The sequence below is a fragment of the Saccopteryx leptura genome, chromosome 6 (genome assembly GCF_036850995.1).
Source record: "Saccopteryx leptura isolate mSacLep1 chromosome 6, mSacLep1_pri_phased_curated, whole genome shotgun sequence".
NCBI lineage: Eukaryota > Metazoa > Chordata > Mammalia > Chiroptera > Emballonuridae > Saccopteryx > Saccopteryx leptura.
Window position 1 is genome coordinate 67,331,517 of NC_089508.1, and position 16,047 is coordinate 67,347,563.

The 16,047-nt window shown below is 41.3% G+C and overlaps 1 protein-coding gene across 4 annotated transcripts in view; it reads left to right on the top strand.

Annotated features, from left to right (window-relative positions):
- The window catches only part of MYO5A (myosin VA), a 260,030-nt gene that overhangs the window by 78,136 nt on the left and 165,847 nt on the right, over window positions 1-16,047 (top strand). For all 4 annotated transcript variants that reach the window (XM_066387962.1, XM_066387963.1, XM_066387964.1 and 1 more), the window contains exons 2-3: window positions 10,100-10,210; window positions 14,978-15,149. In XM_066387962.1, coding sequence (XP_066244059.1) covers window positions 10,100-10,210; window positions 14,978-15,149 — 283 coding nt within the window. The remainder of the gene's footprint in view (window positions 1-10,099; window positions 10,211-14,977; window positions 15,150-16,047) is intronic.

Here is a 16,047-nt window from a genome sequence, read left to right on the forward strand (position 1 = left end):
TCTCTCTCCTCTCTCTCCCTCTCTGTCTCTCTCTCTCTCTCTCCTCTCTAAAAAAATAAATAAAGAAAGAAAAGGTGGACCTGGCACAAGAAACTGAAAAAAGAGTGATTTGAGAGGTCGGACGGAACCATGGCAATGGGGTGTCTCAGAAGCCAGGCAGAGTGTTCCAAATTGTTTGTTAAGGTCAGTGGTCAAATGCTGCTGAAAGGTAGGCTCTTAAAGGACACATAGGCATTAAATGGGTGATGAGGATGGGGAAAGGGTTTGCCAGACCTGGGGATAATGTGAGTAAAAGAGATAGATATGGAGGAAGCAGATGCTGTTTGCAGTTGTTACAGGGTCAAGTGCAAGCCAGGAATGGTGAGAGATGAGACTGGAAAAGTAGGCAGGTACCAGAACCTGAAAGACCTGTAAAGTGCCCAAGTTAGCACCAGACCATGCTCTCAGCCAGAACTTTCTGTACCCAAAGCTGGGAGCAAAATAAAAGGAGCCATTTGTTGTAAACAGAGGGAACTACATACTAGTGTCTGCTTATCTATGTTGTCTCAGATAATGTATATATTGTCTGATTTCTTCAAAATTTACCATGTTGGAACTTTTTTTTTTTTGTATTTTTCTGAAGTTGGAAACAGGGAGGCAGTCAGACAGACTCCCGCATGCGCCCAGACTCCCGCATGCGCCAACCGGGATCCACCTGGCACGCCTACCAGGGGGCGATGCTCTGCCCATCTGGGATGTCGCTCTGTTGCGACCAGAGCCACTCTAGCGCCTGAAGCAGAGGCCAAGGAGCCATCCCTAGCGCCCGGGCCATCTTTGCTCCAATGGAGCCTTGGCTGCGGGAGGGGAAGAGAGAGACAGAGAGGAAGGAGGGGGGGAGGGGTGAAGAAGCAGATGGGCACCTTTTCTGTGTGCCCTGGCCGGGAATCGAACCCGGACTTCTGCACGCCAGGCCGACGCTCTACCACTGAGCCAACCGGCCAGGGCCCCATGTTGGAACACTTTGAGAATTAATTACCCATGACTTCTTTTAGGATCATATCATTTATCAGAGTGATAGATATTTTGCATAGGAGAAAGATATCTATAGCAGAGGCCTGTTCATATTTAACGTGACCCTTTTTTTATTTCTTTCTAAATTGGGAGCAAGTTTTGAAAAGGGTAGGAAAGTATGAGTTGTTTTGCTTAATTGGGCAACTTTGGTCGTAATGAGGAGAAACTGATTCATTGGGATTATATTTGTTTCATTATTTCTTTTTTCTGATTACCAATTTTCATTGGGGTGACACTGGTTAACAAAATCAGACAGATTTCAGGTGCACAATTCCACAACACATCATCTGTACACTACATTGTGTGTTCACCACCCCAAGTCAAGTCTCTGTCCATCACCATTTATCCCTCTACCCTCCTCCCTACCTCATCTCCCCAAGGCAGTCACCACACTGTTGTACATGTCCATGAATTTTTTCTCTTCTTTTTTGCTCAGTCCCTCCACCCTGTTTTATTGTTTCTTATACTGTGCATCTTAAGCATTTTGAAGTCAGATCGTTCTGAATTTGGATCCTGCCTCTCATTTATTAGCTGGTTGACTGGGGCTCATTATTTGTCAGACTGTTGAATGAAGAACTCTTTTAGTAATAACAATTATAAAGCCTATTGCAAGAGTTAAGTAAAGGAGAGGAAAGTTAGGAGTGTTCTTCATCCTAATCAAATAGCCTTGCAATTAAGATGATCAACTTGAATTCTTTTCTATGTTGGTGATTCCACTTTACTTTTGATTATTTTACTTGTTTAGAATTTTATAATTTATCCTCAAATGCCACTAGTGAATTGTAGATAGTAATAGTAATTTTTCTTTTCTTTTTTTAAATTTTTTAAAAATTTTATTTATTCATTTTTAGAGAGGAGAGAGAGAGGGAGAGAGAAACAGAGAGGGAGAGAGAGACACAGAGGGAGAGAGAGGAGAGAGAGACTGAGAGAGAAGGGGGAGGAGCTGGAAGCATCAACTCCCATATGTGCCTTGACCAGGCAGGCCCAGGGTTTCGAAGCAGTGACCTCAGCATTTCCAGGTCGACGCTTTATCCACTGCACCACGACAGGTCAGGCAATAGTAATTTTTTTTTTTTTTTTTTTTGTATTTTTCTGAAGCTGGAAACGGGGAGAAACAGTCAGACAGACTCCCGCATGCGCCGGACCGGGATCCACCCGGCACGCCCACCAGGGGCGAAGCTCTGCCCACCAGGGGGCGATGCTCTGCCCCTCCGGGGCGTCGCTCTGCGGCGACCAGAGCCACTCCAGCGCCTGGGGCAGAGGCCAAGGAGCCATCCCCAGCGCCCGGGCCATCTTTGCTCCAAGGGAGCCTTGGCTGCGGGAGGGGAAGAGAGAGACAGAGAGGAAGGGGTGGGGGTGGGGGTGGAGAAGCAAATGGGCGCTTCTCCCATGTGCCCTGGCCGGGAATCAAACCCGGGTCCCCCGCACGCCAGGCCGACGCTCTACCGCTGAGCCAACCAGCCAGGGCAATAGTAATTTTTCTTGATGTGCTTCTTATGACTATGCTTATAAAGTGAGACCTCGTTAAAAAAATGTTTACAGGAATATTACGGAATTACAGTCTCCAGAAATATTTATTCCAAAGCTTTGCGATCTCACATAAAATTTTAGAGAAGTAAGGTTACTTAATTTTTGCTACAGGATGGTGACAAAACATAAATATTAACTTGCAAAGTTATTGTTTTCTTCATGCATTTAAAATAACCTCAACATCTGGTGGAAGCTGACTTGAACTTAATTTTTTTTTAAATCATGCACGTTTTACTGTACATGCACGGTAACTTCAAGAGTTACAAACAAAATTAAGTGTCTTAAATCAGCCCTATCATTTTATTATAGAAGTAAATGGACCCAAAGTCACCCATTTATTAAGTTAGTTCTTAGCATCTTCATATTATTTTGCCATTATTCCCTAAACTGATTTTTGGCAGAGCCCTGTTGTATGGTCAGAGCCAAGTGGAATACTGCAGGGTGGATTCCAAGCTGATTACTGTGATTTTGACACTTAGACACATTGTCCTAGGTGATTTATTTTTTATTTTTTTATGGAGTAAAGGACAAACTCAAGTAGGATGCAGGCACGAGCACTTCTTGACACTGCGCAGGGTAGGCCAGTGTGCACCCGAGTTGAGCACCCGCTGCCTTAGAGGCCGATTAAGGTCAGTTGAGGCCCTGGGCGCAGAAGAAAATATCGGGCCCCTTAATGTCCTAGGTCATTTATTCTTAAGTCTCACTTGATGACATGAACCAGTTTAATAGCTGTGTCTCTTATGATACCAAGAGGAACAGTTTTGGAGTAGGGGAGGTGAGTTTCTTCATGAAACTGTTTTAACAAGGGGGGGAGTGTAGTAGAGTGAAAAGAGTATTTGGGCCTGACCTGTGGTGGCGCAGTGGATAAAGTGTTGACCTGGAAATGCTGAGGTCACCGGTTCGAAACCCTGGTCAAGGCACATATGGGCGTTGATGCTTCCAGCTCCTCCCCCCTTCTCTCTCCTCTGTCTCTCTCTCTCCCTCTCTCTCTCTCTCCTCTCTAAAAATGAATAAAATAAAAAAAAATAGAAAAGAGTATTTGGCTTTTAGACATAGATTTGAACCCCAGCTCTACCTCTTTTAAGATATTCCCTAGCTCTACCACTTTTAAGATATTAAGAGCTACATCTCAATATCTGTTAAAATGGGTTAGTAATAGGGTTATGGTGACAATTTAATGGAATTATATATGTAAAATATCTAGGCCTCTACTGACACAAAGAAAATGCTCAATAGATGTTAGCTGTCATTCCTCACAACCTTTGTCAAGTCGCATAGAGTGGGTTGGTGTTTGTCATTTTGCTCAGCAGCATGCATTGCTAGAAAGCGAACCCATAGTTTGGCATAGAGAATAGTAGTGAGGGAAAAGGAAATGTTTAAGAATATAGTTCATTGAGGAGTTTCAATAACAGTGATGTTCTATTTCTGAACCTAAGTGGTGGTTATATGAGAGTTCATTATATCATTCAAAAATGTGTGTCTGTGTGTGTGTGCGCGCATGTAAACCATCTGGAAAGTTTGTTATGTGCTTTGGGGTAGGAGTTTCTGAATTTTTTAATACCAAAAACATGTTATAGGGTTATATGAATTACTTAGTAACCATGTGGAATATCGATCAGAATTTCTTTCCTGCTTGAGGATACTGAGTTTTTATCACAAAGTTTTATGAAATGTCACATAAGGCATTCATTTTTACAGACATTCACAATGGGGTATCAAAACTGAATCAAGGCAGATTCCATGATGCTAGGCTGCTTATGATTTAATATGAAAAATATATATGTGTGTTGTATAAGTGCATAATATATGTGGGGGTTTGGGGGAAGGAGAGAGCATCACATGGGTCAGATATTTTGGGGACTTGGGACTGGTCATTTACTCTGTTAGTGCTGTCAGTTTTGTTCTCAAAGTGTCTCAGGCATCAGAAGCAACTGTTCATCCCAGGGTCCCTTGACTGACAAAATGCAAATTAGCAAAACTTCCAGTTAGTTATTAGCATTAAATTAAGGATCTCTCGAGTGGAGTGCTGTCATTGTGTAGGCTACAGAAAGAAAGATGACTGGTGCCTCTTGAAGGATGCAGGGATGGGTGTAACCTCTGAGAAGGTATTAGATCCATGCTAGGCTGAGACAACACTGTTTAGTGCCCCTTTTTGCCAAGTACTGTGCAAGCCTGACCCCCAAACCTGCCTTTCCAGTGCTCTTCCATTAATTCTATCAGAATTTCCTCTCACTGCCAGGCAGGCCTCATTAAATTGTATTGTAGAACAAATAGATAGTTTGTATTTTCCTTGCAAGCTATTACACAACTTAAATTTATGGTAGTATTATTTTATCAGATTTTGACTTATAAAATTAAGTTCATCTCCGTTTGTCCTTACTCTTTTTCTAGTCAGGTGTTCCTTTCAATTATCATAAATCTTTGGTATGTGTTTTCATTTTCACATTATCTGCTTTAAGTCCTTTTCCTCTTTTCATCTCCTACTCCTTTCTTTTTTGGGGGGGGGCTTAAGTGATAGTACCTCAGATCCCAAATCCTTGTTTTCCCTTCTCCTACCAGTTCCTATATCAAATGCTTTTGTTTGTTTCTTTTTTTACAGAGACAGAGAGAGAGTCAGAGAGAGGGATAGACAGACAGGAATGGAGAGAGATGAGAAGCATCAATCATCAGGTTTTTGTTGTGACACCTTAGTTGTTCATTGATTGCTTTCTCATGTGTGCCTTGACCGCGGGCCTTCAGCAGACCAAGTAACTCCTTGCTCAAGCCAGTGAACTTGGGTCCAAGCTGGTGAGCTTTTGCTCAAACCAAGTGAACCCACGCTCAAGCTGGTGACCTTGGGGTCTCGAACCTGGGTCCTCCACATCCCAGTCCGACGCTCTATCTACTGCGCCACCGCCTGGTCAGGCTGTATCAAATGTTTATTCTTTCTTTGCTTATGCTTAGGGAATCTCTCTTCTCTAAGTCCCCCATCTCAACTGTGCTTGTGGCTTCAGGAAATATTTCTGGGGTAGGCTGTGTGTGAAGTTTGTCTTTGGTACCTTTCATCCCAGTTCTCCCATTTTTTTTCTCATTTCCTTGCCCTACCTCTGTCTTAAATAGAATCGACACAAGTGTGCTGCCCATCTACTGTGGGCAAGCAACGTGGACAACCTTTGAGAGGATTCAAAGATGGCTTAAGGATATATAGTCTGGTGTGAGAGGCAGAAAGACTCATAAATAACCAGAATAAGGTTTGAGGTATCATGAGTGAGATAATCGAGGGACTTACAAGACAATAAAGAACAAAACTAGAGAGTAGTAAGAGTGGAAAAGGGAATGAGGAGCATTGTAGGAAAGCCCCACCCTCTACTTGCTAATCATGATAGTTACAGGACATTGGGCTCTCCCTTGTCTTGCTGGGAGCTGTGTCCAGTCTGGGGTTATCTTGTGCTGTTTCTGTTTCACCAGGAAGCCTCTGAGCAGATTTCCAGATATGTGTGTCCACCTCTATTTCTGATTCCTGCCCGACTCTTGCTGCCATGTCCCATTTCTTTATTTCTCTTGTGATCTTGGGTCTTGTCTTTTCTTCCTTCTTGCTGTCTTAGCATTAGATGTGGCTGGATAAGTTTAGTCCTATTCCTTAGGGATACCATGTGTATTTTCATAGGTGCACAGAGGGAGAAAGTAGAAAGTAGAATTGGTAGTGACAGAGTTAATAGAAAGGGGCATTATCAGTTGAGATTCCTCTGGATTTCCGAAACTGCAGTATTTATACCTCCCACATTGACCCAGTTCTGGTATTGTTGTTGCTGCAGTCACCATTAAAGGTGAAAAAGAATCTTAAAATGACAGTGGTGATAATAGACTGATTTTTAATAATAGACTATTTCTCCTTGGATATTTCACCAAGAAATAGAGTTAAAATAAGGGGAAGTTGGTTATTGGGGTGCTATTTGGTTTAAATATCTTGCCTCTAGAGAGTGCAAGGGCCTTCGTCTCCCTCTACTATCTGTTGTTAACACCTAGCTTTTGGAAATCTAGCTTTTGGAAAAGTACCTGCTTGTTACCGTTTCCAAAATACACAAAAACTCTTCTTTCTAGATTTAGTTGAAAATCTCATGTTTAGAGTTGGCTAGTCTTCCTCAAACTCACTTGGACCCCTTTTGCCTTTTTTTTTTTTTGTTTTGTTTTTTTACAGAGACAGAGAGAGAGTCAGAGAGAGGGATAGATAGGGACAGACAGATAGGAACGGAGAGAGATGAGAAGCATCAATTATCAGTTTTTTGTTGCGACACCTTAGTTGTTCATTGGTTGCTTTCTCATATGTGCCTTGACCGCGGGCCTTCAGCAGACCGAGTAACCCCTTTCACAAGCCAGTGACCTTGGGTCCAAGCTGGTGAGCTTTACTCAAACCAGATGAGCCTGCACTCAAGCTGGCGACCTCGGCTTCTCGAACCTGGGTCCTTCGCATCCCAGTCCAATGCTCTCTCCACTGTGCCACCGCCTGATCAGGTCTTCTTTTGCTTTTTTATGCTTTCATCAGTTAAGGTAGTAGGTAATTTTATGACTCTCTATCTCATATACTACATTTCATTTTCAAGACCCAGTAAATCTTTCCTGAGAAAGTTATGGAAATACTGGCTTTCTCAGTAAACTTCAGAGTGGGAACAGTTGGTACACAGAAATGTTTATTGAATGAATAAGATTTTAGTAATGTTATTACTCAGTTTATGGGCTGTGTAACTAGGGAGAAAGTTATAAAACTAATTTTAGTAACATATTTAACTTAGAATATTAGCAGTCACTTCTTATGGAAAAGATACTTAGTGACAATTCTACTTATATATTGGTTGATGTTTTCCACATTTTTATATGTGTAAGCACTTGAGATAAACTGGATGAGTACTGCTGTCCCCCACATTTTACAGATGCCCGAAATAAAGGCTACAAGGGCAATATGGTAGTTCTGGGATTAGAACCTATGACCTAGTTCAGTACTTTTTCCACTGCATAATATTCAGACAAAAAATTTGCTTGAATGTGTGATAATAAGAGAACCATAAAGCAAGGAGGAATTTATTTTACTATACTTTCTTGTTCATTTTAAGGAGATATCTTCTTTAAAATTATTTATTTATTTATTTATTTATTTATTTATTTATTTATTTTAGAGATGAGAGAGAGAGAAAGAAAGAGAGAGAGAAAGAAAGGGGGGAGGAGCAGGAAGCATCAACTCTCATATGTGCCTTGACCAGACAAGTGCAGGGTTTCGAACTGGTGACCTCAACATTTCAGGTCGACGTTTTATCCACTGCGCCACCACAGGTCAGGCAAGGAGATATCTTTTATTCTGAGATTTTTCCAACAAATACTAAGTGCACACAGCCATGTACGACGTACACAGGTATTCTGTATTATGTTGAATAATACAGACATGGAGCTATATTCTAATGAAGAAAGAAAAGTAATAAATAAGTTTAGGTAGTAATGAGAGCTCTGAAGAAAATAAAGTCGAAAAGGCTAATGGTTGTATTTTTATATATTCCTGAAAATGAGCATCAGGGTATAGTGTACATATGTTTTTCTTTTTAAACACTTTTATTTTTAGATTTTATTGATTTTTAGAGAGAGGATAGAGAGAGAAAAGGGAATGGGGAGGAGCAGGAAGCATCAACTCATAGTAGTTGCTTCCCATAGGTACCTTGAACAGGCAAGCCTGGGGCCTCAAACTGGCAACCTCAGCCTTCTAGGTCAGCGCTTTACCCACTCTGCCCCCAGAGGTCAGTCTGTGTGCATATGTTTTAAAGGGAGATTCTTTCCTGAGGAATCCAAATAATAAAACACCTCTTCAACATGGTATTGGGAGATTCTTTCATGTTAATATATTCTGTTCTTTTTTTCAACATTAATTGAAGTCCAAACTTGACTTAAGCATCTAGTTGAAGCTAAGGAACTGCTGCTTCAGGAACCCTGACCATACATCTTTTATTATGCTGAGGCTATGAGAGCCAAACTTATTGCTGGCTAAATAGACATTTTACCATTTTCACTCATCTTTATAAAATAATGAAGGTAAAACACAGACGATAATGCTTTCTTTTTTTTTTTTTTGTTAGTAACAGAACCTTCTTTAAAGAAAATCCCAGATACCCAGTGTGTATAAAGCAGCCGTGGCTCCAAGTTACACACTTACGCCCCTCTCCACACTATCATGGTCTCCAGGAATACTGAGAAACCACTAAGGCTTTGCAAAACACAGGATAAAAACCCCAATAAAAAATTCAAATAGTGCCCTGGCCTGTTGGCTCAGTGGATAGAGCATCGGCCTATCATGCAGACATCCCGGGTTTGGTTCCTGGTCAGGGCACACATGAGAAGCAACCATCTGCTTCTCTCCCCCTCCCACTCCCCCTTCTCTCCCTCTTCCCCTCAGGCAGCCAGTGGCTAGATTGTTTCAAGCAAGGGACCCATCAGCCTCAGGCACTGAGGATCGAGGATCGCTTGGATGATAGGAACATCAAGCATCCGGCCCCAGATGGGGATTGCCAGGTGGATCCCCATTGGGGCTCATGTGGGAGTCTATCTCTCTAACTCCCCTCCACTCACTGAAAAGAAAAAAATATTTAAATGCAATAAAAAAGGTAGCTGGGTTGCTAAAACTGGCAGAGCCACCACACCAGTGATTCAAAATCATGTTTTGAAATTCCACATTTAATAAAAAAATATATATATATACATTTTAATGTAAAATTATATTTTCAAGGAGCATTTACTATATAAAGCAAAGTCATACTTTTGTTGTAGCTGTTTCTTCAGAGCGTAGATATTTTTTTGTTTGTTTTTGTATTTTTCCGAAGTTAGAAGCCGGGAGACAGTCAGACAGACTCCTGCATGCGCCCAACCAGGATCCACCCAGCATGCCCACCAGGGGCCGATGCTCTGCCCATCTGGGGCGTTGCTCCTTTGTGGCTGGAGCCATTCTAGCACCTGAGGTGGAGGCCAGGGAGCTGTCTTCAGTGCCTGGGCAAACTTTTGCTCCAGTGGAGCCTTGGCTGCGGAAGGGGAAGAGAGAGACAGAGAGGAAGGAGAGGGGGAGGGGTGGGGAAGCAGATGGGTGCTTCTCCTGTGTGCCCTGGCCGGGAATCGAACCCAGGACTTCAAAATGCCAGGCTGACGCTCTACTGCTGAGCCAGTCGGCCAGGGCCCAGAGTATAGTTTTTATTCAAGTTTTATTGAGATACAGTTGACAAACAACCCTGTATAAGTTTAAGGTGTATAACATAGTGATCTGACTAACAGATATTGTGAAATTATTACTACATTATGAAATATACTTTTTTATATTATGTGAACATGATGGTACTACTGGGCTAAAATCCTTTTCATCTACTAACTTAAAAATTAAATTTCATATTGGCTAAGAGTTATTTTTACTTAAATTATTTAATTATTAAGAAATCCATGATTTGTTTTATTTAGTTTTAATCATTATGAAGTAATTGATTTGCTAGTTTAATTTTTCTTTCTTTTTGTTTTCTAGTTTGCCAGGGTTTGGATACCTGATCCTGAGGAAGTTTGGAAGTCAGCAGAGCTGCTAAAAGATTATAAACCAGGAGATAAGGTCCTCTTGCTTCACCTTGAGGAAGGAAAGGTAAGAATTTTGCTTTTATTTGTTGTCATTGGCATAAAGTGAGGGATTTCAAAAGTGTAAGTTTGCTGTATACCTAATTGCAGTTGGAAGTTTTGAGCTGATCTAATATTTTTACTTATTAAGTTGATTAAAAATGGCAAAATGGCAAACTCAATTTTCTATACCAATGGGTTAGTGAAAATAGCAGATGCTTTAAAAATCCATTATTTTGGTCCATGAATTGATTATGATTAGGTTTATATTCATATATAATCCTCCTAAATATGTGTCTGTTTATCTGTATTTTGTTTAGTCTAGCATTAAAATGTTTTCATGTTAATATATTTTATATCATTTAAGGAGCCAGTCAGATTTGGTATTTGCTGGAATTAGTCATTTGAAAAATATTTACTGATAGCCTTTAGTTTATATAAGCACTTTGCTCATGACCAGAAAAATTGAAAACCAGTTGTATCTCTTTATTTCTCTGTCTGCATTCACTAGATGAATGGACTTGTCTTAGTGCCACACTTTTTTTTTTATTAAGTGAGAGGCAGGGAGGTAGAGTGACAGACTCCCGCATGCACCCCCAAGGGATCTACCGGGCAAGCCCTCTACCAGGCCATACTCTGCCCATTTGAGGCCTCTGCTCCGTTGCTCGGCAATTGAGCTATTTTACCACCTGAGGGGAGGTCATGGAACCATCCTCAGTGCCCAGAGCCAACTCACTCGAACCATTTGAGCCATGGCTGTGGGAATGGAAGAGAGAGAGGGAGAATGAAAGAGAGAGAGAGAAAGGGGAAGGGGGAGGGGTGGAGAAGCAGATGGGTGCTTCTCCTGTGTGCCCTGACTGAGAATCAAACCCAGGACTTCCACTTGCCAGCCCATGCTCTACTGCTGAGCCAACTGGCCAGGGCAGTGCCACATTTTTTTTTAAACCTGTTTTGTTTTTTTTTAAAGATTTTATTTATTCATTTTAGAGAAGGGGGGAGAGAGAGGAGGGGGAGGAGCAGGAAGCATCAACTCCCATATGTGCCTTGACTGGGCAAGCCCAGGGTTTCGAACCGGCTACCTCAGCATTCCAGGTTGACGCTTTATCCACTGCGCCACCACAAGTCAGGCAGTGCCACATTTTTTAATCTCTGTTTGACAGGGCATGCCACACTGTTTTCTTAAAAGCCTTTGTGACATTCATTTTCTTTAAACAACTTATAGTCTAGCAAGGTTAGCTAGATATAAATACATGAAAAGTTGAGTAAAATATAGGATATATAGAATGGTTCAACTAAGTTGTCAAAAAGTAAATTTATGATTACCAACTGAGGAATGCTATCCTAACAGTTAACATGTATTGAGCACTTAGTGCTTTATTTGCTATAATTCATTCAACCCTTACACCAAGCCTATGAGGTGAACCTATTATTATTATGATTTATGGATGAAGAAATTGAGACTCCGAGTGCGGGACTTGCTCAGAGTTATATAGGTATTAAGGGATGAAGCTGGAATTTAAAGCCAAGAAGTTTGCCTTGATGATCTGTGCTCAGAACCACTCTGCTATACTGTGAAGACAGTGGGGACTTCAGGGTCCCAATACAGGAATGTTTCATTATGGGCTGCGTTGTCAGGAAAGGCTTCAAGAAGAAGAAAGGATTTGAGTGGGTAGGTAGAATTTGGATTGACAAAGAAAAGTGGGTAGACCCTGTGAGGATTGGAATGCATTTTGGATAGATTGATTATAGCAAGAATGGAGCAGAGATTTAGAAAGATTTGTGTTCTAGTTCAAGGCTTGAATATTAAGGTACTAGCTATATTCTATGTTAAGAGGTAGCAAAAGGCATGTTCTCTGACATCAAAGTCAGGTAAGAGAAATAGATATACTGTATTTATGAATAGTGTGACACATAATAAGTATAAACAAGGAAAAAAATTAGAAGAGATTGGGGAGTGGTTAAGTGGCTGGGGAAGGCAAGGGGTCAGGGAGGCGTTGTCTGAAGAATGAGTAGACAAGGGGAGTGCATTTCAGGGATCCAGCAAAGGGCAAGACAGGGAGGCGTGCACAGTGGTGTGTGTTTGGGGAACTACGTAAGTTTCATGTTGTTGGGATGTAAAGTGAGAGTACAGAACTGGCAAGAGGATAGGAGTGGCAGCCAGGTCCCAGAGGGCCTGGTCTTCATGTTGAAACTCTTGTACTTCAACTGGTATGCTGTGGGGAGTGAATATAGTATTTATGAACAGATGAGGGTGCCAGGTTTGTGTTTTAGAAAGGACTCATGGTTGACAGCATGCGGGATAAGTATCAGGAGAGCAACACAGAGGCAAGGACATCAGTTGGGAAGCCAGTAGGGAAGAATTAGGTGAGATTAGGAGGAACTTGAATGCCAACCTAAGGAATTAACTTACTCAGCATTTACTGATCATCTACTCTGTTAGGTACACATTGGATGATATTTTCTTATGTTAATTCTCATAACAATTCTGTGGGTTGGTAGGTGGTATTATAACTATACTGCTCACAAAAATTAGGGGATATTTTATAGCTTCATCTTCATTTTTGAAATATTCCCTAATTTTTATGAGCAGTATATTTTCCAAATAAGAAAGCCAAGGCTCAGAGACATTAAGTAGTTCTGCCTGAGATCACACAGTCAGAAGTGGCTTCTCTGTATTGCAGGGGCCAATGCAATGGCCAGTCAGCTTTGGGGAAGGACATTATACCCTAATAGGCAGGGTGATATAGTGGCGCAGATTGTAACATCTCCTCCCCATTTAGCATAGTTTATTCCAACCAGATTTGAATATTTGGCCTCTGTGTATCTCTTCAATATTAGCAAAAGTGGCTTTTTACAAAACCAGCATGCCCCTCCCTACAATTAAATTGCATTTTTTTCTTTTCATTTGTCATATATTATTTGCCCTTAATACATATAATGCTTGAGTTTGCATAAAGCCATATCCTCTTGGCTTTAGAGTAAGTAGTACTTCTTAATTTGGGTGGCCAAACACCTCATTAAAAATAAAATGAAAAAACTATGGACTGTTTTTCAAAAAAAAAGTACATATGTGTGTATATATTTACACACATACACATAAAGTATTACAGCTAATAGCAGGGGCTTCTTGGACCTGTTGGGGTTCAGTATGCCCAAGTATTTACCATGTACTGGGCATTTCCTCATTTAATTTTTACCACACCTCTGTGAGCTGTTTCTATTATGACCTTTTTACAAATGAAAGACTTAGGTTAAATAAAGAAGAAAGAGAGAGAGAAAGGTGGGGTAGGAGCAGGAAGTATCAGTTCATAGTGGTTGCTTCTCGATATGCCTTGACTGGGCAAGCCAAGGGTTTTGAACCGGTGACCTCAGCATTCCAGATTGATGCTTTATCCACTGTGCCACCACAGTTTTAGAATTTGAAATGAGATCAATCTCACTCCAGAGCTAAGTTCTTTTTTTTTTTTTCATGACAGAGACAGATAGAGGGACAGATAGGGACAGACAGACAGGAAGGGAAAGAGATGAGAAGCATCAATTCTTCATTGTGGCACCTTAGTTGTTCATTGATTGTTTTCTCATATGTGCCTTGACGGGGGGGGGGGGGGGGAGGCTACAGCAGACCGAGTGACCCCTTGTTCGAGCCAGCGACCTTGGGTTCAAACTGGTGAGCCTTGCTCAAACCAGATGAGCCTGTGCTCAAGCTGGCGACTTCGAGGTCTCAAACCTGGGTCCTCTGCATCCCAGTCCAAGGTAGAGCCAAGTTCTTAATGACTCTGTTATACTGCCTTACTTATCATAGGTAAAGAAAATAAAAAAAAGATTAAAAAATGTATGGTCTAATACAGGGGTCCCCAAACTACGGCCCGTGGGCCACATGCGGCCCCCTGAGGCCATTTATCCGGCCCCCACCGCACTTCCGGAAGGGGCACCTCTTTCATTGGTGGTTAGTGAGAGGAGCATAGTTCCCATTGAAATACTGGTCAGTTTGTTGATTTAAATTTACTTGTTCTTTTATTTATTTATTTATTTATTTATTTATTTATTTATTTATTTATTTTTACAGAGGCAGAGATAGACAGGGACAGACAGGAATGGAGAGAGATGAGAAGCATCAATCATTAGTTTTTCGTTGCGCGTTGCGACTTCTTAGTTGTTCATTGATTGCTTTCTCATATGTGCCTTGACCGCGGGCCTTCAGCAGACCGAGTAACCCCTCGCTGGGGCCAGCAACCTTGGGTCCAAGCTGGTGAGCTTTTTTGCTCAAGCCAAATGAGCCCGCGCTCAAGCTGGCGACCTCGGGGTCTCGAACCTGGGTCCTTCCGCATCCCAGTCCGACACTCTATCCACTGCCCCACCGCCTGGTCAGGCTTGTTCCTTATTTTAAATGTTATATTTGTTACCGTTTTGTTTTTTTACTTTAAAATAAGATATGTGCAGTGTGCATAGGGATTTGTTCATAGTTTTTTTTTATAGTCCGGCCCTCCAGTGGTCTGAAGGACAGTGAACTGGCCCTCTGTGTAAAAAGTTTGGGGACCCCTGGTCTAATATTTGGGTAAAAATATCTAGTCTAAGACTTCTATATTAGCAAAAATTGTTGCTATGAGTCAGTACATCTAGTGAAAAAGACTACTTTTTTCCCCCAGAAGTTTCTGTGGTTTTGGAAGGTGCCAGAAAAATAATGCATTTAATAAGCTAAGAAGCAAATCAGGAATAGGAAATAAGCAAAATGCATAGTTCTGTTTTACATTTACTGCCATGATTTATCTAGATACTGTACCTTGTGCATTTTCAGGATTTGGAATATCGTCTAGATCCAAAGACCAAGGAACTGCCTCACTTAAGAAACCCTGACATACTTGTGGGTGAAAATGACCTTACAGCCCTCAGCTATCTTCATGAGCCTGCTGTGCTCCACAATCTCAGAGTCCGCTTTATTGATTCCAAACTTATTTATACATATTGTGGTAAGTGTGCCTTGCTGTCTGAGTGGACTGTGAATTCTTTCCTTTAATGACACAGCCAGGGAAATGTGCATGGCAAGAGGGAAGGCGGAGATAGCGTTTTCCCTTGGAGACAGTTTCACTTCCGAGTCATCAAAAAGATTTACCATTGTTCATTAGCTAGCTATACTTTATGCCAGGGGTCTCAAACTCGCGGCCCGCCGAACAATTTTGTGCGGCCCACAGACTAATCCACGAAGTTCAAAATATTTTGGATAAAATTAAGTAAGCCTAGGGGCCTACTTGTATTTTTCATTTCTCTAGCATCCTAGCTAGATATTAGCTTATTTAGTTAACAGCAGTTGTGATGCGAACTACAGTTTCTGGTCGTTTTGTGACACTGAGTAAACTGCATGTACGATTGTGCTTGTTGTACTGATTTTTTTTTTGTTTTCAACTGCAGTGAGAAAAGTGTTGCGTTACAGTTGCCTTTTGTAGACCTAGTGCGGCCCGCCTAACGGCTGTGATCTTGCTCTGTGGCCCACATGCTGAGTTGAGTTTGAGACCCCTGCTTTATGCTAAATAAGTTCTTATGTGAACTTAAATAATTTTTGTCAAAAAGAAATGGGCCCCTCTTTTGGATCCCCCTCCCTGAATATATATGCCAAATTCAATGCCAATTTGCCAGTTATATTCATTTCTTTTAAAAACTAGAACATGAAGAGTGGATATCCAAAGACTTATTTTGGGGGCTGGTTCAAGAAATTTAGTGTTCTTTTTCTCAATTACTTAAAAAATGCAGGACTGACTTAACTTGTAGCAGCTGTTCTTCTTTTTAAATTTATTGGGGTGGCATTTGTTACTAAAATTATATAGGTTTCAAGTATACAATTCTATAGTACATCATTGTATATTGTACTGT